Consider the following 22,117-nt stretch of genomic DNA (forward strand, 5'->3'; position numbering starts at 1 on the left):
GTGAAGAACAGTGGAGGTGAGGCAACAAGGAGCAAGCACACATACATTAATACACTTGAAGCATCACCAATCAGTATAGGTGTGCACGGTGCCTGTGCACTGCTCTCACACACTCCCTGCCTCCCTGACAGTTCTTCTTATTATCAATCTCTATCTCCTCCTCAGAATCTAACCAACAACAACAAGGAGGCTCATCCCTGGGAGACAGAGAAGGAGAGAGAGGGGAGCTGCTTCATCCTTCCTGGGCACTACAAAAATAAATCAGCAACTCTTTATTAAGCAACACAACAAGGAGCCTGCAAGCATAGGATGCCTCTTACAGGTGAGCTTCCGTGTAAGCTGCAAGGCTCGTGGACTGTGCACACGTTACATCTTGCTTGCACGTTTTAGTTCTTCTGGCACAGACAAATGTCGAACTTTGGCTTCTAGTGCAGGCGCTGCTACAGAGTAAGGGGCAGAGGCACTGCTTTACTTAGTGCTGGCTTGGCAGCAACGCTCGTGGTCATGTGTTGTGGGGTTGTATGGCTTTGTGTATGATATATTTTATGCTTCATAGTATGTGACGACATGTGGAATAATTCTATGAATAAGATATTAGTTATAGGAGCATCCTACCTGTTTTTTATTGTATATGGGCAGTTTATATATACAGATTGGACAGTCTACAAACTCCATGTTTCGATCTTTCTTTTTAACAATTTTACATATTTATATCTAATCTATCTCGTATCTAGATAGATAAATAACATTGACGATTTAAGGTATTATGCCACTCAGAAATCTAACCCAAGAATCTCCTTAAGGTATCCAAAAGTGTCTTTCTGGCAATGTATTCCTGAATGATATGTGTATTTACTGAACACTAATGGCCACTTGATCAGTCATTAGGCAAAGCATTTTGGGCTGAGATTCTAAAAAGTTTGTGGACTGTAAAGATAGAGGGATTTGTAATCCACAAAAGCAGGTGAAGTGCAAATGAACACCGTCCTTACATTGTGTACACACAAATAGCTGCTGTGGAGGGAACACAAGGACTTGTTTATTTGCTTGTATAAATAATTATGTAAGGCTTTGAAGTTAAGCAGGCAGATTTGTTACATTGTATCTTTTCAAGTTGTTAGTAAATACTGCTTTAATGTACACACTTCCATTTACATTACTATGATTAGCGTATTAGTATATTATTATTAAAATTTGTCAAGATTCAGTTTTTATATAGAATAGTAAATAACTTGTGTTAAACATATATTGTAAACAGCACAACAGAGTTCTATGTGCATCTTGTTTGGCACCGTTACACATTATTGTATCAATACTAGTGGTGTGACAAGTGGGCCTTGCCTGGAGTCATTTGCGCAATCTAGTTTAGCAATTAACCAAATTGCATAGAAACCCTGGTAAAAGTTCCTCCAATGACCGTTTCACTAGTGAATGATTATTTTGTTGCACTTTGGAAGACATGTTACTTTCCAATGGTTTTACTAGCTTTACATAATAAATTGACTCCGCAAACTGTACGCTACATGGATTAAGTATGTTGTTATAAGTGAGATTAGTAGTGTTCTGTGCAGGAGCCTTACAAGGGGATATGCTTGGCTACCCTTAGAAAAAAGTGTTTACAAATCACTGCCGGTGTCCTCCTCATCCACCAGCCACTGCTCTGTAAAAGAATCGAGCTGGAATATGAATGAAACTGTGATTCCACTGTTGCATTATTAATATCAATCACTGTAAATATTTACCAATTACCTACAAGTTGTGAGAAATATTATTAGGGTCACAGTTATTGTTCCCACTAGTGTGTCTAAAAGTTTCTAAATATTAAATCAAGAATGTTCATATTCATTGTACACAGAAAAAAAGTCCAGCAGCAATTTTAAAGAGACAGGCAAAGACTTATTTTTATTTTATTTTATTTCCCCGTCGTCCCCTTTTTATTCCATTTTACTAAAACCCTCCAATGCCTTGTCTTTTGTAATTGTCTATTGCCAATTGAGCTCCCCACAGAGCTGTTGTGTGGCTTTAACAAACCCCTAACAACTCGCACCAGTAACACAATTACCTTCCAAAAAATATTCATAGAATTAAATGCTATTTTGCTATTTTATGGCTAAATATCTGCTACAACATCATCACCATCACACAAAACACGAAGATTTAACAGAGGAAAATGGGAATATTTGCTTTAAGTTGGATTCTGGAAATGGGTTGTTGCCTTTGCTTTGCATTCATAGACTTTGGTTTTGAGTAGATGGTGCAGAATGAAAATCATTGTAGGCTTTGTTAAGTAGCCTCACCCCCTCCTGGTTTTACTTTTTAAGGCCAGATAGACAACGTGTGTCATTGTACAGTCACCGACATAAAGATCTAAACTGCTAAAACCTTAAAGTTAGTTGCAGAAAATGAAGCTCAGAATTGTAAAATAGGACATTCAGCACTTGCCCAGCTGTTAGCGGTAACTCCATATCTAATTAGCAGGCAAGACTCTGGTTTCTATGGTAATACTTTGCCCTGTAATTATTTTTCCCCTAAAATATTGAAATCTTAAAAAACAAAAAAACATTATTGATGCAGTTTCTCCTTTTTATCTAGAAATAAAAAGAGGCTAAATGTAAAAAAAAAAAAACACTAAATATTTAAAAACAAAAATCCAGGGCAATTCAAGTATATAGGCAGTTGTGCAAAAGTTCTAATCGCAATTAGATTAAATTTTGTTAAGCATTTTTTTTTTTAAATCTAATGTATTTCTATTTTGTCTTAGAGGAAGGATACTAGGAGCAGATGCTGAAGTGTGCTACATCTGGGAAAGGACAATCTAATATCAGGTGAGTGTTTTGAAAATGGCAAAAATAAAAATAAACTTTAAGTGATGGATTTTTTTTCTATAAAAACGCTGAAGAGGCATTCATTTATATTTAGTATTCAGATTTTAGTTTTAAAACTTTATTGCAATATATAAATCTATAAACTAACCTTAAAATGGCGGCAGTGTGCCTATACGTATATACACACATATACATGTAAATATATATATATATATTTATTTATTTTATTTTTTTAAATCACATATATTTAAGAAATTAAAAATACTTGTACTTTTAGAATTACAACATATTTTACATTTTTAACCCACCAATTTTGAATATTCTTAATTATGTAAAATTACCCTATAATTTTCTATTTTTTTCTTTATTTTAAATGTATTTACAGTATTAGACTAAATTTATAACAAAACATAGCAATAATTCAAAACATTTTTTTTTAATACAGTCTTTCTAGAATAAACCAGGAATTTATATATATTTTTTTACATTCTGGTTATTTTTTATCTAATGTAGCACCTTTTTGGAAATAAAAAATAACCTATTTTAGTGATTAAAAAAACAGTAAAACAGTGAAATAGTGTTAAATCTTCTGCTTAAAAGCTGTTTCTTAATTAATAGGAAATGTGTTTATTTATTAATAGAATCCCTTGGAGTCACCACGTGGGAATTTACTGCAGATCATCGCTACCACCATGCAGAACAGTAAGTAATGAATCACTATGGAATAAATGCTATTAGTCTATTGTTTTATCTGAGGGACATCAATCAATTAAAGTGGGTGATTTATTTTATGACCCCCTCTAATATTTTACTGAGCGCTTGTTAAGAGACTTGGGCTAAATTGTCACAGTTATTTACAAATGGCAGCTGGTAGTAGAGGAGCTTTGGAGGAAGGTGGGGTTGTTACTTTTATTTTTTTATGGCTGTTCATTTAGTTTAGCTTATATTTGCTTCCGAATCTTTTAGTCCATTTTCAGTTTTACTGAACTATTCATATTGTTGTTTTGGCTGTTGTATGCTTTAAAAATGGTTGCCAGTATTCGGATTGAAAATTTGGAAAGATGCGTTTAGGTCTTTGGAAATTGGATGTGAAATATAATTTAGTTAGTTTAGTAGCTTTAATGTTTGCTCTTATGTAGGAGGAATCAAGTGTGCGTTTTAAAAATATATATTTCAGCTATATATCTATTGTTCCACTTGTGCATTTTATTCTTTTTTTTTTTTTTTGCTATAATTTTAGTCAATGCAAAGCTAAATTAAAATTTTTATTGGCTTAACAGTAATTTTTTAAGAAAAATCCTGATATCTTGAAATGAACATGTTTTTGTATGTACCTAAGTTAGATCTGTCTATGTGTTTATGCTCCATTTCATAGCTCTCTTTCTTTCTATCTTTCTCACATCTATATTTATCATTAATCTCATATCTATATCTCTATCATTTATCGCATTTCTGTCTATTTATCTCTGTTCTATCTACCTATTTCTCATATAGATCATATCTATCTAGGTCATATCTGTTTATCACATCTATCTATATTTTCTATTACCTTGTCGGTTGTTATGTCCATTGCAGTTAATGAGATTCTGGTGGTTAAATGGTTAATTATGTCTAGAACTTTGTACCAATTTGTAGACCTTATTCATGTGTTGACCCATAAGGCAGCATTATTGGAGGGATGTGTCGCATTTGTGAAAGATGCCGTTACAAGATGCCTTGTGATCTGCTCTGAGGTGTCCTGCGTAGACTAAAGCCTCTTTTTTGTGTGTAAAGGTCACTACTAGTATCTCTGTAGCTTTATGTGACAACAATTCCTGGGTGTATAAAATTCAAGGAGTCCAAATCAACACCATATGCTTTCTTATTAGCTGCCTAGGAGTGGCTAATGATTGCCACGGAGCCAGCTCTACAGCCTTCCCTAGGGAAATCACATCATGATTAAGGCTTTAACCTTTTAAGTGAAATTTTAGTATTTTGCCATTGTCAGTGTCAATTTTTAAGTTGATAAATGGTCTTTGCAAATGACATTCCTGTAGGGGATGCAGGCGGAATGCTGGTCCACGCATATCCCAAGAAAAAGAGGGCTTGCATTGTAGACAAGTCTTTATGGCCACATATAAATGCCCCTTATTCTCCATATGTTATTTTTTATTCTTTGAATATATTACTTTAAGGGGGCCTTAATAGAAAGAGGGTACATTCATTTAGTAAAAACAGATAAGTTAATACTCGCCATATTGGGGTATAGGGAAATGTACATTTTTTTTTTAGATGTGTAATGTATAGAATAACTCTTAAAGAGTACCATGGCTTTCATTTGGGGGTTAAGAATTTTGAGACAATAGCTCCAGGGAAATGTTTAAGCTCCCAACCAAACCTTATAGAAAATAACAGTGATAATGTAAAAGTGGATGTCAGTATTCATCCAAGCTCCTCAGTCGTAATGCTGTGCTAGCCCCCCCACCCCCTTCTCTGGGCTACCTTAAAATAAAATGTGTCTTTCCCTTGAAGTAACTAGTGTTAGTCTTATCTCTAGCCTGAGTGATCTCCAAATCCGGATAGAAAGGGTCGTTTTTATCATAGTACCATTTGTCCTGACGATGCAATTTTCAAAAGCAGAGCACTGTCATAAAGTGACATGTCTGCCACAAGTACTTCAAATGATCTTTTCAATTAGCCTTCCATGCATGATCTGGGGCGACTTCCGCCTATTTCCAGAAATTAAGCTCAAACTTGACGTGCAGCTAGCTTTATTTTAAAGACAAATGTCACAAAGACTCATCATACTTTCCCCCTTCTTCTATATTTGGTGCTTATTTATTTGCTAAGAAGCCAGAGCCTCCTGCAAGTCCATTTATTATCAGTAGTCTGCAAGCTGAGGAGCACACACATCTCCTTCCTTCCTTCTTCTCCAGGGAAACTGTCTGAGCTCAGAGACTTCAGGTTTGAGGATTTTTTTTTTTGGCATGAATTAAACTCCTATAATATCTCGGCATGGGAATGGGAGCTCAAACCAATGTCTGAAGAGGACTCTGAGGGTATTTATAAGACCTTCTTCGTAGGGTAGAGCTGGAATTCCACCACTTTTTGTGCTTTTTATTTGCCATTTATTTGCATTAGTTAAGGTGGTTGTAGCATGGTATATTGGGACCTTTGGTCGGTTTTGTGTGTGTGATGAAAGCTTTCAATGGTGAGGTGGAATTAACTGTTTCCCTGCCTGATGTCATGAGCTGGAACCCACTTGTTTTTAGAATAGGAAAGGGGCTTTTGGAATTGTTTCGAGCAGATTGTTAAGTGTTGTTTTTGAGACTTATTAGATAGAAATATGCTTATATTTGCTTTATATAGGTTGACTATATCTCTGCCTACAGGGTGCCTCCCCTCTCCACACTGTGGCTTGGGGGTGCAATCTTTTTTTTAAGGGAGTATCACAGAGTAATACACTTGTTACTATGTTTTATTCTCAGGTCACAGTGGAGTGAATCAGCTCGGTGGAGTGTTTGTAAACGGTAGACCCTTGCCAGATTCTACAAGGCAGAAGATAGTGGAGCTGGCACACAGTGGAGCAAGACCCTGTGATATCTCAAGAATCTTGCAGGTGAAAATGCGTCTTGCTTCTCAACTGATCTGATTATAAAGTGATGCCCATCTGTTACTACTATACTCCCCTTCCTCTATCAATATAAAACGTCTCCAGCTTATTAATATAGCAATCATCTGCTTATCAAAAATTTTCAGAATTTTTTTTTTTGTAAATTTAACCTAATAATAATAATAATAATAATGCATTGGCTTGACGCCATTTACTTTAATATGCTACACCTCCCTCTGCACCTTTAGGTCAATTCTTATGTTTTGGCTCTGATTAAACCCAATTCAGTGAATAGATTTCAGGAAGAGTTAAATAGGAAATTTAGAATAATTTTAAATGTTTTCTAATATTACCAAGTTTCTAGGGCCACAAATGTAATATTAAAAAGGAAAAAAAGAAAAAAAAAAAAAAAGAAACAGACATAAGTTCTCATACCATTGAAGGTATATTTTTGTATTATAGAGCCATGCAGATGCAAAAGTGCCAGTGCTGGATAGTCAAAACGTAAGCTTGTCATTGTTTGCCTACTATAAAATTGTACTATTGTCTTGAAATTATTAATAATGTGATTTGTTATTTGTTTCTCTGTACAGGTGTCCAACGGCTGTGTGAGTAAGATTTTAGGGAGATATTACGAGACTGGATCCATCAGACCTAGAGCCATCGGGGGAAGCAAACCTAGGGTGGCCACTCCTGAGGTGGTCAGCAAAATAGCCCAGTATAAAAGAGAGTGCCCCTCCATCTTTGCCTGGGAGATACGAGACAGGTTACTGTCTGAAGGAGTCTGCACCAACGATAACATCCCTAGTGTAAGTCAACTGCTCTCAATGGAGATGCACTCAATAAGTCTTAGGGTTGGTGGGGTAGGGCTTTATCCACATTACATACGTTATATGGAGAGTTGTAAGTTACTAAGCATCCTGAATATTGTTTTAACTCATATTATTGAAAATGTAGGGAAAACGTGTATAATAAAGATAAATCCTATTCATTTAAATAGTTATATTATAATATACTAATGACCATCTTGAAAATCTTAGACAGGGTGCAATTAATGCAGACCCCTATGGTACCCACGTCACAGACTGTCAATACTAAGATTGTTGTCATATCCACAACTAGTATAGAGCTAATAACCTAATTCCTATCGCTATTCCTCCTGCAGGTATCATCAATAAACAGAGTATTGCGCAACCTGGCTAGCGAGAAGCAACAGATGGGCGCAGATGGCATGTATGACAAGCTGAGGATGCTGAACGGACAGACAGGGACTTGGGGGACCCGGCCTGGTTGGTATCCGGGTACATCAGTGCCAGGCCAGCCTACACAAGGTAAACATTTACGCATGTTCAGTATTGGACGGGGATTATAGATGCGATGCTCTGTGGATGTTACAGCACTAAATATGTTAATTATATTATAATTATTCTATGGCTACCGATGTCTCATTTGCATAGAATGATTAGAAATGTTTATTGTATATGTTGCACCTCTATTCTAGTAATCCTACTCCTTTGAGAGTCTATAAATGATGAGATGGTAGCCTATAATGGATCCGTCACTTATTATGTTATTCTCACGAGTGTGTATGGATGAAAATGTTATATGATGGGTTAATTATGTCATAATTATTTGCAAACACAGACACTTGTTCTGAAACTGCCTGCTAAGATTTTTACAAGCTAAGTCTTGGCTGTACTACTGGCGTCTTGTTTTAGCACTTACAAAACTACTGATTCATCTTGGTTGTGTAGTATTCATGTAGTAGTTGATCTACGGTTGTACTGCTACCAAGTGATTTTGTGCGTAGAAGTACCTATATTGCAGAAGAGTCTGATATATGTAGCAGAGCTCAGTTTATTGTGAAGAGAACGGCAGATAAGCCCTCTATAATATTTGACCTCAAAAAGTACTCCCAACAACACAACGGAAAATTCAGCTCTGCTACATCTGCCCGTGTAAAAGGCAGTAGTTTCACGGTTGAATGTTGATCTTATCGGCTAGAAGTATGGGAATGAAGATAGATGGCAGACATATTCCCAAGGGTCTTATGGAACTTAATTGGTTGGGAGGTAATAATCCTTAGCAGATATATCCTAGATAGTAGATGTGGCGCAGTATTGTCTTGGCGCATTATTCCAGACAAGGTAGCAGAACAGGACCCTGTACAAGGAATATGCCCAGTATCTGCCACAATAGATGTTTCTGTCACACACAGAATTAGTTATGGGAAGAAGAATTCTGTGGCGATGTAATTGCTCATTAGAGATCGTTTTGTTTCTCATTAAGGAGACATGAATAAAGCGTCTAGTTGGAGGGGCAGCTGTAGAAATGTTTCACAGGAGACCCTTGGACACGATATGTCTTCGCTTGCCAATTAGAAAAACAATATAAGAAGAAGGGGCTAAGATGGGAAAGTGGGGCTCTCCCCCCTGCCCTTATCCTGATTAGTCCCATCACTGCTGATCCTTATATTATGTGTCACTTAATGTTCCTTCTCATCACCATGAATGAGGCTGCCAGGTCCCTCCATCTCATGGTCAGGAGAACAGCTAAGGTCATTGGATCAAATTTAGAATCTTCCCAAATCAAAGATTCTAGAATTATTAAAAATTCATTTTTATTGATACATACTTAAAAAAAAAAAAACGTAAAGCCTTATCGGCTTGGTCCAAGACAATATAACTTAATGTAGATGTAGCCCACTGTGTTGAGGAACTTTTACACACGTACAGATGTAGCAAAGCAGAGTTAGTCATTTAGGACAAATGATTGTCATTAGTAACTGCCAGTATTTACCTGGATATAAAAAGTAAACAATCTAATTGTTAGTACATGGTTGGAAAAGTATTTTTCTCTGACCAATGTTATTTTTAAGTACAATACTTAATAAATGTACAAGGGCTGAAGAAAATCTCAGTATCTAGTTTAATCGCTAACAATTTATTGTGAATTGTAAAATGTAGCTTTCTTCGAGATCTGATTCGATATAATATGGATGTTAATATGCATGAATGCATAGATAGATAAATAATAGTAGATGGATAGATGATAGAAAACAGATATGAAATGATGATAGATAATGAAAAAGATAGCAATAAAACAAGAGATATATGTAACAAAACATAATAGATTGTGTGATAGTCAGTAATACAGTCTTACAGACTTGTTGAAAGCTGTAATATCTCCACATCTTAACACACTCTAACATTGTGTCTGTACATATATCAATATGCACTATATACACTTTAAAATATGTCCATACATATATCAATATGCACTATCTACGCTTCATTGAGTCTAGTCTTTTTAAGATGGAAACACTGGTAACGTCTACACTAAACCCCTGAGAATATAGATGCGTCTCCCCTCCTCTTCTCCTATCTCTGGGGTTGATTTATTTGCTCAGGGATGTTCCTGCTCCATAAGAGGCCATTACTGAGGAAGCATAAGGCAGGCCGAGGCCTCACTGGGCACAAATATGTTCCCGATATTAACAACAGCCTGCGCACAGAGATCCCCATAATAGACATGAAAGAGGCCGCTCAGTCCGGGGAGAGAATTATGCAGCACTTTACTGACAACTCAGACACTTTTGTAACTTTACCCCCTCAGATAAGACTATAAAGCTCCTTTTTAGGATTCAGCCATTTTCCCCCCCAGTACACTAAGGCGCCATGTTGTGCTCCCTGGAAGCTGCTGAATTACTGTCTGATGTTCCTGGGTTTCCGCCTCACTGATTAAGACACTAAGAAACTCAGGAATGAGTCTTATTTCCCAGAGCCTCTCTCTCCTGTGTCTTCTTCCTAGGAGTAAATCCCATACATGACACACACACAGGCCGGCGCGTCAGCTGCTATGGCTGCGGGATAATAGTGGCGCGTAGTCACTAGTCTCTTTATATGGATTATCCTGAGCAGTCCATTCACTCCCTGACTCCTTTCTATAGAGACCTTAAACCAGATATCTTAATTGAGTGTCACATAAACGTAACTCTATATCGCTGAGCACTGGAGGGGGTGATGTGCGAGCACTAGATAAGGCTACACAGCAACGTGTCGCATTAGGGCCGTAGTGGTGACTGCTGCAACAAAACTCACATGCCATTGTCATGCTACTTTACATTTCATTATATAGTCACAAAGTTTATTTTTATTTTCATTGGCAACAAATCAATTCAGATTTTCATAATTGTTGGGAGAGAAAAAGTAGAAAATCTTATCTAGCTGATCAAGGGGGAAAAATCACGTGAGGAATCACATGTACAACAAACCTATAAGTAACTGATATGGCTGAAATGATGGGACAAAAACTATTTAATTCTAGCCTTGTGTTTCTTGCTATGGAATAAAGCTTTTAAAACCATGTGCAATGATGTCTATAGGACTAAACTGCCCACTACTTCACATGTGCAATGTACATATACATTTAATGCACTTAAAATGTGTTTGTAATATATAGATATGTTTGGGTTATATACCTCTATATTATTATTTATTTATATTTTATATATATATATATATATATATTTATTATATTATACTCATGAGATAGATCATAGATAGATAGATAGCTTTGACATAGATACAAACATAGATATGAGATAGGTAAATAGTTATGACAGATAGATACTGTACATAGATAAGATAGATATGAGATAGGTAGATAGTTATTAGATAGATAGATATGAGATAGGTAGTTATTAGATAGATAGATAGATAGATAGATAGGAGATTGGAGTTCATAGACGAGAGAAATGTCTTTTCTCCTCTCGCTGTATAGTATTAGCAGTTTAGTGAGTGCACATATAAGGCTCCATATGTCCTGCTGTATTTTTGTATCGTCTTGCGACTGAATGAGTATTTGGGAAATACAAGAGTCTTAATATTTCATTCACCGGGTTCCTGCATTATAGTAAATACGGTACACACATAGACACACCAGTGCTGAGTTTGTCAATTAATGTTTCGGAGTTACATAGTTTGTGTATCACGATGGCCTTATGATTAAGACCATTTTATAATGACCTTTGCCAAGTGACACAGTCAGCTCTGCTACATCTCAAAACAGTGTATAGCTGTTCATTCTGTTTGCATCTGTACAACATATGAATTTCATTGGAGTTTGGCATATACTGGTATAAATCATGGAAATAGGTGATTGCCAGTGAGGCCACATGTCCAGCTCTGCTACACCTGCATGTGACTTGTCTTCCACTAAATATTTCAAGGCTATAGAGGCAGCTTATATGTGATCCTTATGGAGGCCGAGTTATGGCTAGTCATATCGCCCTTTCTAATAGACTAAAGCCACTCTTCTCTCCTGGGAGGGCATAGAATATGATGCTAAGGAAGGGCACTAAGGATAGGCCATTATGTCCTGGGATGTTGGGGCTGTTGTGGCCTAAACCATCACCAGCAGGGGGCTCCTTTTTTTCTATGAAGTGCTCTCTGCTCTGTGTGTGATACTGTATTACCCATTGTGTCACTGCCATTTACTGTACATGGTAAATGCGTTCTAGACCAGGAGAATTGTTGCACTAAGTTGCATATACTCTATTGTCCTCCTGTAGCAGCCATCTTAGGCTGAGGTTGGTCTGACTATAGTATTTTCAATGGGATAATTGACAGAAATTATATTTAAAAAAAAGTCTGCCCTCATGGTCATCTCCTGTCCAAGGACCTCAGAATTCTTAGGATCTAGTCTATTATAGAATATCAAATTTGTAACACTACATGTCCCCACCTGTACATCTAGGGGGAAGAGTACCCATAACATATATGATTTCATACAAGAGTGCCCATATATGTGCAAACACTAACCAAAGACATATATCTGAGAAAAAAATGTAAAACAAAAAACTTGGGAGACACTTTTAGGCCTATGTTTTGCTACGGCTAAATTTCTGCATGTATACTTTGTATTTTTATTTTTTTACATTTTGTACTAGATATATATATATATATATATATATATATATATATATATATATATATTAATATACACTTTTGCAATAGTTTAAAATTTTCAAAAACTTTGTAAAAAATATAAAAATGAATTATTATTCATTTTTTGGTACATTTATTGTGTAGTGAGTGTTTTGGGCCTTGTACATGACATGAGGGAATCTAACCCCAGAAGGGGAAATTGTTTACCTGCATCACACTGCAGACCTTAGTAGCAGAACACTTAAGATGCTCCGCATCGGATTCGATGAGTAAATAGATGGACACTTGTGTGTTAATATGTGAGTTGAAGCTTATCTAATTTTAACTGAGTACTTTTCCGCCTTTATTTCTTGCTGCTGAGTAAATAGCTGAAGTGTATGGAGTTCTCCCATTGACACGTTTAGGTGTTTTTTTTCTTCTTCTGGTCCTATAGAAAGCTACAAAAAAAATCCTATATAGCTTTGAGTAGGACTGGCTTGAGGACAGTGATTAATGATAGCTGCGCCTAAAGGTTAACATACTTGCCTAACAGTCTGTTGACTGGACCCCTTGTGATACAATGTAGATCACTGCAAGATTCAAGAGAATCCTTTTGTTCCCTGTCCCGATTGTGTCCTCAAAATTCTACCCACGGAAGTTTGCCAATCCCCCTAGCCCGAGTGTTTAATAGTTTCTCTTACTCTGCTGCCATTGTGCACTGTTGAAAAGCAGCTCCAATTCTATTCATGTGTTGGTGGTCATCTCAATAGGTCTACAAACGTCCATATGGTCCTCACTGTAGATGAATCCCAAGATTTAAATGGAAGGGAATGTTGGGGTTTTAAAACATTTCAAAGTGTTTGAAAAGAACCCACCAGATTCTGTCACAATTCTCTTAACCCTTTGAAGGCAACACTATTGTGTTTGGATATTCCTCTGATGTTAATTCCCACAATATTTAATTACAGAAGGTACAAATTCTTTCAAGGAATAAGGGTCAATATCTTTTTTCCTCTTTTTTTTGGTATATTTAAAGAAAAAAAATCAGAAGTCCTACATTTATAGATTGGTTATAGATCATTACCCTCTATTATAAAACAATAATACAATAATAATAGATCAATAAAAATCCCAAAGCTTTAAAAAAATCGAAAAATAAAATTCCCAGGAATTTTATTGTAAATCTGAAATCCTTAGAGTTAAAAAAAAAAAAAAAAAAAGAAGAAATTCCTACTATCCCATTAATGTACCTATAGGTCAGAAAGCATTACACAGATACAAAAAGAAAACACCCCCTTCCCGATTTCATAGTACCCTATTAATGTGCTTACAGAGGAACATACATAAATAATAATAAAGGAAAAAGTTAAATATGTCCGTTCCTCTACTAAACATTCATTACATTAAATACAGGTGAGATAATGAATTTAATCTTTTAACGCATCCCCATTAACGTTCACCATAAATATTATAAAGTTACTGTATGTTACAGAAGTCACTATATTATCTTGTAAAAAAAAAAAAAAACAATGATCCAGTATTTTATGAAGAAATCCCACTTTTCTTATGCGCCATATTACAAAGAATGGACAGTCCCTTTATCTAAATATAAAATTCCATTTTCTGCAATTATAGGCTGTTCTTACTGATGATATAATTACAACTGTTCACTGTAATAGGTGTCAGGGAATTGCACACTCATACAATGGTTGAATAAAATTGTAGAACAATGCGCGCACTTCTAAATTCAGAACCTTTAAAGATGAAATTGACTGCGTGGACAGAATTTAAATAAATATATATATATATATATATATATATATATATATATATATATGATAAATATTTATTTTAGCCATTACAAGCTTCATTTGCGTTCTTAATCCCATTTTAGGCATACCTATCAAAATTTCATTAATTATAATTGCTGATTTTACAAAATCTTGTAGAAGAGTTAGGGTGCTCTCGCAGGTGCTGTTTTGATGCAGTTTTTTCAGCCGACACCAAGAATTTTCAACAGAAAAAATTAAAATATTTTCTACATACCTTTCCTCCCTTACCGGCTTTAAAAAATGCAACACAAAGCCACGTGCAAAAGTATACATAAGTGTGAAATGGTTGTTACCTGCTGCAAAATAGTTTGTTTTTTATGTTTAGATTTACTATTTAATTTCAAGACATATTATAAGGTTCATGTTAGGCTTGGTAACTGGAAGTTGAAGAAGTGTCTGCTTAAGGGTACGGTCATGCGTGCCATATTTTGCTGCATTTTTTCTGCAGCAATGACTTCAATGGGTAGGATAGGAAAATACACAGGAGCAAATGCACAATGAGATATGCAGCAAAATATGGCATTTGTGACCCTAAATCTTTAAATGTTCATCAGGTCTGTAACAAGTGAAACTACATTTTTAAGTAGAATGTTTTTGTATTTTCTTTTTTATTAAAACTCCCTGTAACTAAATGTTGTAGAAGATTTAAGTTTAACTAATTTTCTCTATCCTAGATGGATGCCCACAGCAAGAAGGGGGTGCAGAAAACACCAACTCTATCAGTTCTAATGGTGAAGACTCAGACGAAGCACAAATGAGGCTTCAATTGAAACGAAAACTTCAAAGGAACAGAACTTCATTTACCCAGGAACAAATAGAGGCTCTAGAAAAAGGTATAGGTCATGATGAGGAACCTAAAACATGTTGTGGTTGTAAATATATCATCCATGTAAGGATTTTTTTTTTCTAAATTATAGTTTTTTTTTCTAAATGACTGGTTATTAATATACCATAAGATCTGATGGCAGTGTATACAGTCACTCCTCTCACTGTGGAGAAGAAAAAACTGTAGGACAGGGGCCATAAGAGCTCATCCTCTAATTGGAGATGTTTAACAGCTTTGATAATGAAACCTGTGCATTTCTCTTAACTAACCTGTTCATTTATATGCTTGCAGAATTTGAACGAACCCATTATCCTGATGTGTTTGCCAGAGAAAGATTAGCTGCCAAAATAGATTTGCCAGAAGCAAGGATACAGGTAACTGTTACTATGTAATTAAATAAGATGTTTGACCCTCCATGTAAAATGCATCGCATTTATGCTCAAGTACAACAGTCATGTAGATATGCGGGGGCCTCGGAAAGTATAGTTCTATTTATAGATCCCACACAATGTAAAAATATGAGAGGCGGTATGTAACCAATAGAGAAATCTTATACACTTGATAAATAGTAGGATGTGTCCAGAAGTTAAATATTTTAAAATGTTTGATTTACTATCATAACTCTTCCAACATATGTACAGCTGGTGCTTTTTGCTATGGTTGACCATCGTTCAATCACTCACAGAGTCTCCTCTTTCTACTAGGTATGGTTTTCAAATCGACGAGCAAAATGGAGAAGAGAAGAAAAGCTTCGAAACCAGAGACGACAAGCCAGTAACACGCCAAGTCACATTCCTATCAGTAGTAGTTTCAGCACTAGTGTCTACCAGCCAATCCCACAACCAACTACTCCAGGTCAGTATAAAGGCTTTGAGAAAGTAAAATGTCAAGTCAAAGAGTCAGAGGCCAAAATTAAAGGGAATCTGTCAGCTAGATTTGATTTTTTACTGATAAGAACCAGAAACATCTTTTTTTGTAATTTGTTGTAATTTATTTAGTTTTGTACAGTATAATGGTGGCTGTCATCTTTCCTGAGCAGTTTTTATCAGCATTTAGAGATATGCTTTACCGCAAACCCCATAACCTGGCCCACTCACATACATTGGAAAATTACTGGGCATTCTCTTTAATATGTAGGGGAGAAAAAAGACAGACAGATGCGGTGCTAATAGTGCCGGTTATCCGTGGATAACGGATGGTAGGTAGATAGGTAGATAAGAGCCTGCTCACCTTTGTTGGTTGTGCTAATGTCAGGCACAACGCTGATTAAAAGCCTTGAGCAGGTATCTTTTCTGTAGGTGCGCCGGGAGCAGCTGGCCGTCGGTTCCGTCAGAGACGGTTGGTGCAATCCTGTAGCGTGTATGGGAGGTAGAAATTCCGGCAAGGGTCTCCTTTTCTTCCCGTGGGTGACAATTGCGGCGCTGCAGCGATACACCGGCGGAGTGAAATTAGCAGTCGGAGATAGCGCAGAGGGTGGTGATCACTTTTTATTAATAGTCATAAAAAGGATCAGTTCAGGATGGACAACACGTTTTGGAGGGGCTCCCTCCTTCCTCAGGTCTGCATTGCTCAAATGCGGACCTGACGAGGGAGGGAGCCCATCCGAAACGCGTTGTCCATCCTGAACTGATCCTTTTTATGACTATTAATAAAAAGTGATCACCACTTTCTGCGCTATCTCCGACTGCTAATTTCACTCCGCCGGTGTAGCGCTGCAGCGCCGCAATTGTCACCCACGAGAAGAATAGGAGACCCTTGCCAGGATTCCTACCTCCCATACACACTACAGGATGGGCATTCTCTGTGACCTTTTCGAAAGATCCTTCCACAGGAAGGGGGACCCTGAACTTTAAGCTGCAGCTGTTTTATATGGTGTCTTATCTATACACTGTTGTCACCTTTTGTTGTAAAGCTGAACAGATTAGTTTCCAACAGCCTCCACTTTATCATCCCAGACAAAAGAGGAATTTTCTGCTTAGTTTTAGGTCTAGTGACCAAAATGATAACTGCAAGATTTTAGATTTTTTTCTTCTTTAAATATAGATATAAAAATGGAAAAAACACATTATCTACAAGTCTTAAAATGTGTTTAACATAAAACTTGATTGAAACCACAGGCCATTTTTTGATGACACATTCCCTTTAAGTAAAATGTTGTGGGGCACATTGCAAAGTTCTCCACAGTTCAGACTCTTGACCTTGAAAGACTCGGGCATTTGAAACAAAATAAATGTTACTTTACTGTAGTATAAACATTTTTTTTTACAGCCAAAAACTATTTATTCTAACAGCTGCCCAAGCAAGTTGGCTATCAGGCAATAGAATAATTGGGAATAAGGGTTAATATCATAGCCAACATTTCAGAATTTTAGCACATAATGTAACAAGTTTGGTAGAATTTGGGAGGCGAAGAACAAAAGACTCACCAAGGAAACAGCGGTGGTGATGTCATTAGTGGGAGGGGAAGCAGGAATTTCTCTTCTAACCGATTTTCAAACATGTAGCAAGCATTAGGATGACTATATTAGAGATATATAGGAGAACACATTGTTTTCTTGCCATGAGACTAGAATCGGGTCTGTGACAGCCTAGTTCCTGTTTGGAAAGCACCTACAATAGGTTGGTCAGTTGCAAAAAAAAAAACAGTTGATGTTGGTGAGGACATAGGCAAGATCAATACATGTGGAATGTAATAGACGCAAGAAGTAATAATGTATAATAATAACATTTATCTCTTTCCTACAGTGTCATCATTCACATCAGGTTCTATGTTGGGGAGAACAGATACAGCTCTTACAAATACATACAGTGCGCTGCCACCTATGCCTAGCTTCACCATGGCGAATAACCTTCCTATGCAAGTGAGTACACACATGTGCTTATAATTTACTATTATTTTAATAATGATATAATGAAGAGCCAATTCATAATTATAATTCAATCAGGATAGTTATTAAATATAATACTATTCACAAATGCACTGAAAAACAACTAGTTTATAAATTCGAACCTCAAGTCACAATATTTTAGTGGTGATGTAGGTTCAGTAAAACAGAGAGGGGTCGGGCACTGGAGGCAATTTGAATTAGACCTTTATGTCACTTGAGCTCCTATTTTGTTCTACACTACAACATTTTCCAGCCTAGGAAGCTTGGGAGCACAGAGGTTTTGGAATAAATGGACAGTGGACAATCTGAGCCAAATAAATTTAGTTTCATGATAATATCCCTAGGGATGCATTCATTAAGAATCAATTATCAATAGGAATTAATTTTTCAGTGTAATTAAAACAAACAGCCTAGTTATATTAATGAAAAAATCGGCCCATGCCTAAAAGGGGTTTACCAGAATTAGAATAAGAGGGTCTGTCTTCTAAACCCTCATCTCCAGACCAGATACAGCACCAGGCACAGCCTATGTATATTAATGGTACTGTAAAACAAGCAAAAAAAATATGTTTTGTTTTTTTTAATCTTAGACAACTTCTTTAATTCCACTTGTATTTAACTTTTGTTATTGCAGCATAAATGCATTTTATATGAGTTAATAGGATTTTATCATTTGAAGCTTTAGAATCATACCCATTAGATAAAAGAAAACAACTGGTCTGAGGAGTCTTAAAGGGGTTGTAGGAGATTAAGAAACATAGCTACTGTCAGCGCCACTTTTGTCCATGGCTTTTGACTCATATTGCAGCAGATGATGCTGAAATGCCATAGCAGACACAGCCAATGGACAAGAGTGCCACTACTTTTGGTATAAGGCATATAATCCCTGTAGTAATGGTTTCATTTTGCTTGATGACCAGTTGAATGGATATGTGCCAGATTTGGTCACATGTTAATGCAATAATTTTACACAATTGAATTACTTTCCTTATATAAAATCAGAAATAATAAGGTTTTGCAGAATATCATTTAGAGGTGCAAATACTTATCCTGGGCTGTGCACAACTTCTACCGATCCTTTCTTTCTTGTCCTTTACTGCAGTTTGATCTGGTAAACATGAGGTGCATGCCACTACATTAGTGTTCCACATTTGATCTGTTGGTACTTTTCATTTGCCTATATAACCAACAAGACTGGGAAATGTAGCTTACCTGCAGAGGCAATGGTCTATGTAGGCACATACATACAGACACATGGGCAGATGTTGGACACAGGAGGTGCAGTGATTGTGTTTATACATCACATATGGCACTGAGCAGTAATATTGCTTTTCTTTCTTCTTCCAGCCCCCTGTACCCAGCCAGACCTCCTCCTACTCATGCATGCTGCCCACAAGTCCATCTGTGAATGGGCGGAGCTATGATACATACACACCTCCCCACATGCAGGCACACATGAACAGCCAATCAATGGGCACCTCTGGTACAACTTCTACAGGTAGGCATTCCATTATTTTCCACCCTCTCTCTCACTCCTCATACACAGCCACTCTTGAATGGGATAGCCACACATTCATACACCAAGCAGCGCCTGCACCTGTGCAGCCCTCATGTCCATACATACGTGGATTATAATAATACTAATAATAATAAAAAGTTTAAAACAAAAAAGAAATCGCACTCTGTAGACAATGCATGCTCAAAATTCAGCCCTGCATCCTAATGACAGTTCCTCTGAATTTCCTAAAACCACAAGTGCATGAGTTGTGTATTGTGACATTAAACAACATAAACTAATATGAAACCATAATGAATACTTTCTGTTTCTTTTAGGTCTCATTTCCCCTGGAGTGTCAGTCCCAGTACAAGTACCCGGCAGTGAACCTGACATGTCTCAGTACTGGCCAAGACTACAGTAAAAACCGTGTTAATTTAACCAATGACTTTATGGAGAACAGTTGGATGTTCAGCAGTATTTTATAAAAAAAAAACTAAACAAAACTGAGAACTGTCTTGGGATATAATTAAAAAAGACTTCTCTGCACAGCAACTGTGTACCGAAAATATTGGGAAGGACTGCACAAACGGACATTTGCACATTCAGAGCATTATATCATTTGGATCAAATCTTCATTTTGATATCCAAACTTTTATCCATTTGATGTACTCTTTGTAAACTGACTTTGTTATGTAATGACAGACAGAACAACATAGGCTGGGTGGAAGGATCTGCTCTCCGATAATAGTTTTTGCTTTTTTTTTTTCTTATAAATGGAAGCCATGATCAAGCCACGAAAGATTTATCAACATTTATCGACCCCCCCTCCCCAGAGTTTGTCCAAGGACTCTCCACATTTGTATCGACATTCCAGTTGCTGAAAAACGAAACACAGAAATTCTATTTAAAAGACCTTCAACAGCCTTATAATCCCTCCGCTCATTGGTAGTCCCTAAATGTTGACGTTTAATTCCCAAAAACAAACAAAAAAAAAAAGGAAAAAAGAAAAACTCAAGAGAGACGTTTGGTAGATGAAAGGTAGATTATGTCTTCGATATAATCCAATTTGTTTTATGTCAAAATGTACTTTTTTTTGTCTTCCCTAGAAATCTCCCAGAATGATTTCTATAATAAAGTTAATTTCATTTATATTTGACGAGGATACTGTATAGATGTTTTATACACATTTTCATGCATCATATTTTTTTTTCTTGGTCAGCAGGTCGTTTTATTGTTCCTAGATAGATTGTATAAAATGTTCACAGTCCAATCATTCTTGTGCATATAGATCATTCCTTATACCGATTAAAAGTGCTTGCAAGAGTTTTCAACTTAAGTGTTTTCAAGTTGTTCACAAGTACATATCAAAATTAACCATTGTTGATTGTAAAAAACCATACCAAAGCCTTTGTATTTCCTTTGTTATATATTTTTTTTCATTTAAACCTTTAGCGTGGTGTTGCAAATTTTTGTTACCGGTATTGGACGTCAAGTCCGTTTTGTTTTAATTGTAATTTATTTTTAAATAAATTAGGGCAACTGAAAGATTGTGCTGTAAAAATGTCGAAATCCGATTGATGAACTTGTTTGTTTTAATGTAACGTACGCGGGGCCAGAGGCACATTCTAAGCCGTATTTTGTAGTAACTATGGTCTTTGTTGGTTTGAGGTATAGTCTATGATGAAAAAGTGACTTACATGGTCTTGGTCAAAGGAATTGCAAACAATTCCATAATTCTATGAACACTCCTAAGCCACGTTGTAAAATATGTCACAAGATTTGACTCCTCCTATGTGACATTGATAATACAGTTTTCTTCTTTTATGGAAGGAAACTTAAAGGGGTACTCCTTCGCTAAGACATCTTATGCCCTATCCAAAGGATAGGGGATAAGATGCCTGATCGCAGGGGTCCCGCCGCTGGGGACTCCCGTGATCTTTCATGCAGCACCCCGTTACCATCAGCCCCCGGAGCATGTTCGCTCCAGGTCTGATGACTGCCGATCACAAGGCTGGAGTATTGTGACATCACGGCTCCGCCCCCGTGTGACATCACGCTTCGCCCCCTTAATGCAAGCCTATGGGAGGGGTTGTGACAGCTGTCACGCCACCTCCCATAGGCTTGCATTGAGGGGGTGGAGCGTGATGCAGTTAATTCAGTGAACCAGATGAGTACCCCATGATTAAACATAAAACACCATGGTCACATGTCTGGTAAAAAGAAATACATTGTCTTATTCTTGGCCTTTATAAATTAGTTTCGACCAGACCATTTCCGCTCAAGTATGTACACACTTGTTTGGTAAAATTTTCCAGGTTGCATACAATTTTAGGTGGTTGCAGTAAAGCATTTGGATTGATGTTTTCTGCTTAAACAAAAAGTCTAGAATGCAAATATATACAGGAGCCCTATGGGTCCAAAAAGTTAGTTTTAAAGAAGTACAACAAATATGATAACTTGAACACTGCAAAAAGTTAACCAGACTATAGCCAAGCTATACAGTTTTATATAAAGCATCAAAAGTCGCAATAAAAAGTCTCTAAACAGCATCTGAGACAAATCATGCGACAAAGCAACACCACACAGGTTAAAAACAATTATAAATCCCCCCCCCCCCCCCCCCCCCCCACATAGACTTTTGGTAGTAATTCTTTTCTTTCTATCGCGTAATGAAAAGCTTAAAGCATAACATTATGCCTCTATCACCTATATATATATATATATTTTTT

The 22,117-nt window shown here is 36.6% G+C and overlaps 1 protein-coding gene across 6 annotated transcripts in view; it reads left to right on the forward strand.

Annotated features, from left to right (window-relative positions):
- Positions 1 to 20,949, forward strand: part of PAX6 (paired box 6) — a 34,304-nt gene extending 13,355 nt beyond the window's left edge. For 2 of the 6 annotated variants that reach the window (XM_056526639.1, XM_056526638.1), the window contains 13 exons: positions 166 to 322; positions 2,762 to 2,825; positions 3,467 to 3,527; positions 6,293 to 6,423; positions 6,880 to 6,921; positions 7,011 to 7,226; positions 7,583 to 7,748; positions 14,851 to 15,009; positions 15,294 to 15,376; positions 15,707 to 15,857; positions 17,748 to 17,863; positions 19,238 to 19,388; positions 19,724 to 20,949. In XM_056526639.1, the coding sequence (XP_056382614.1) occupies positions 3,518 to 3,527; positions 6,293 to 6,423; positions 6,880 to 6,921; positions 7,011 to 7,226; positions 7,583 to 7,748; positions 14,851 to 15,009; positions 15,294 to 15,376; positions 15,707 to 15,857; positions 17,748 to 17,863; positions 19,238 to 19,388; positions 19,724 to 19,809 (1,311 nt within the window). In that variant the 5' untranslated portion in view covers positions 166 to 322; positions 2,762 to 2,825; positions 3,467 to 3,517 and the 3' untranslated portion in view covers positions 19,810 to 20,949. Of the gene's footprint in view, positions 17 to 165; positions 323 to 2,761; positions 2,826 to 3,466; positions 3,528 to 6,292; positions 6,424 to 6,879; positions 6,922 to 7,010; positions 7,227 to 7,582; positions 7,749 to 14,850; positions 15,010 to 15,293; positions 15,377 to 15,706; positions 15,858 to 17,747; positions 17,864 to 19,237; positions 19,389 to 19,723 lie in introns of all 6 variants that reach the window. The other 4 variants (XM_056526640.1, XM_056526642.1, XM_056526641.1 and 1 more) reach the window with 4 other exon arrangements.
- Positions 20,950 to 22,117: the final 1,168 nt, after the last annotated feature.

The sequence above is a fragment of the Hyla sarda genome, chromosome 6 (genome assembly GCF_029499605.1).
Source record: "Hyla sarda isolate aHylSar1 chromosome 6, aHylSar1.hap1, whole genome shotgun sequence".
NCBI lineage: Eukaryota > Metazoa > Chordata > Amphibia > Anura > Hylidae > Hyla > Hyla sarda.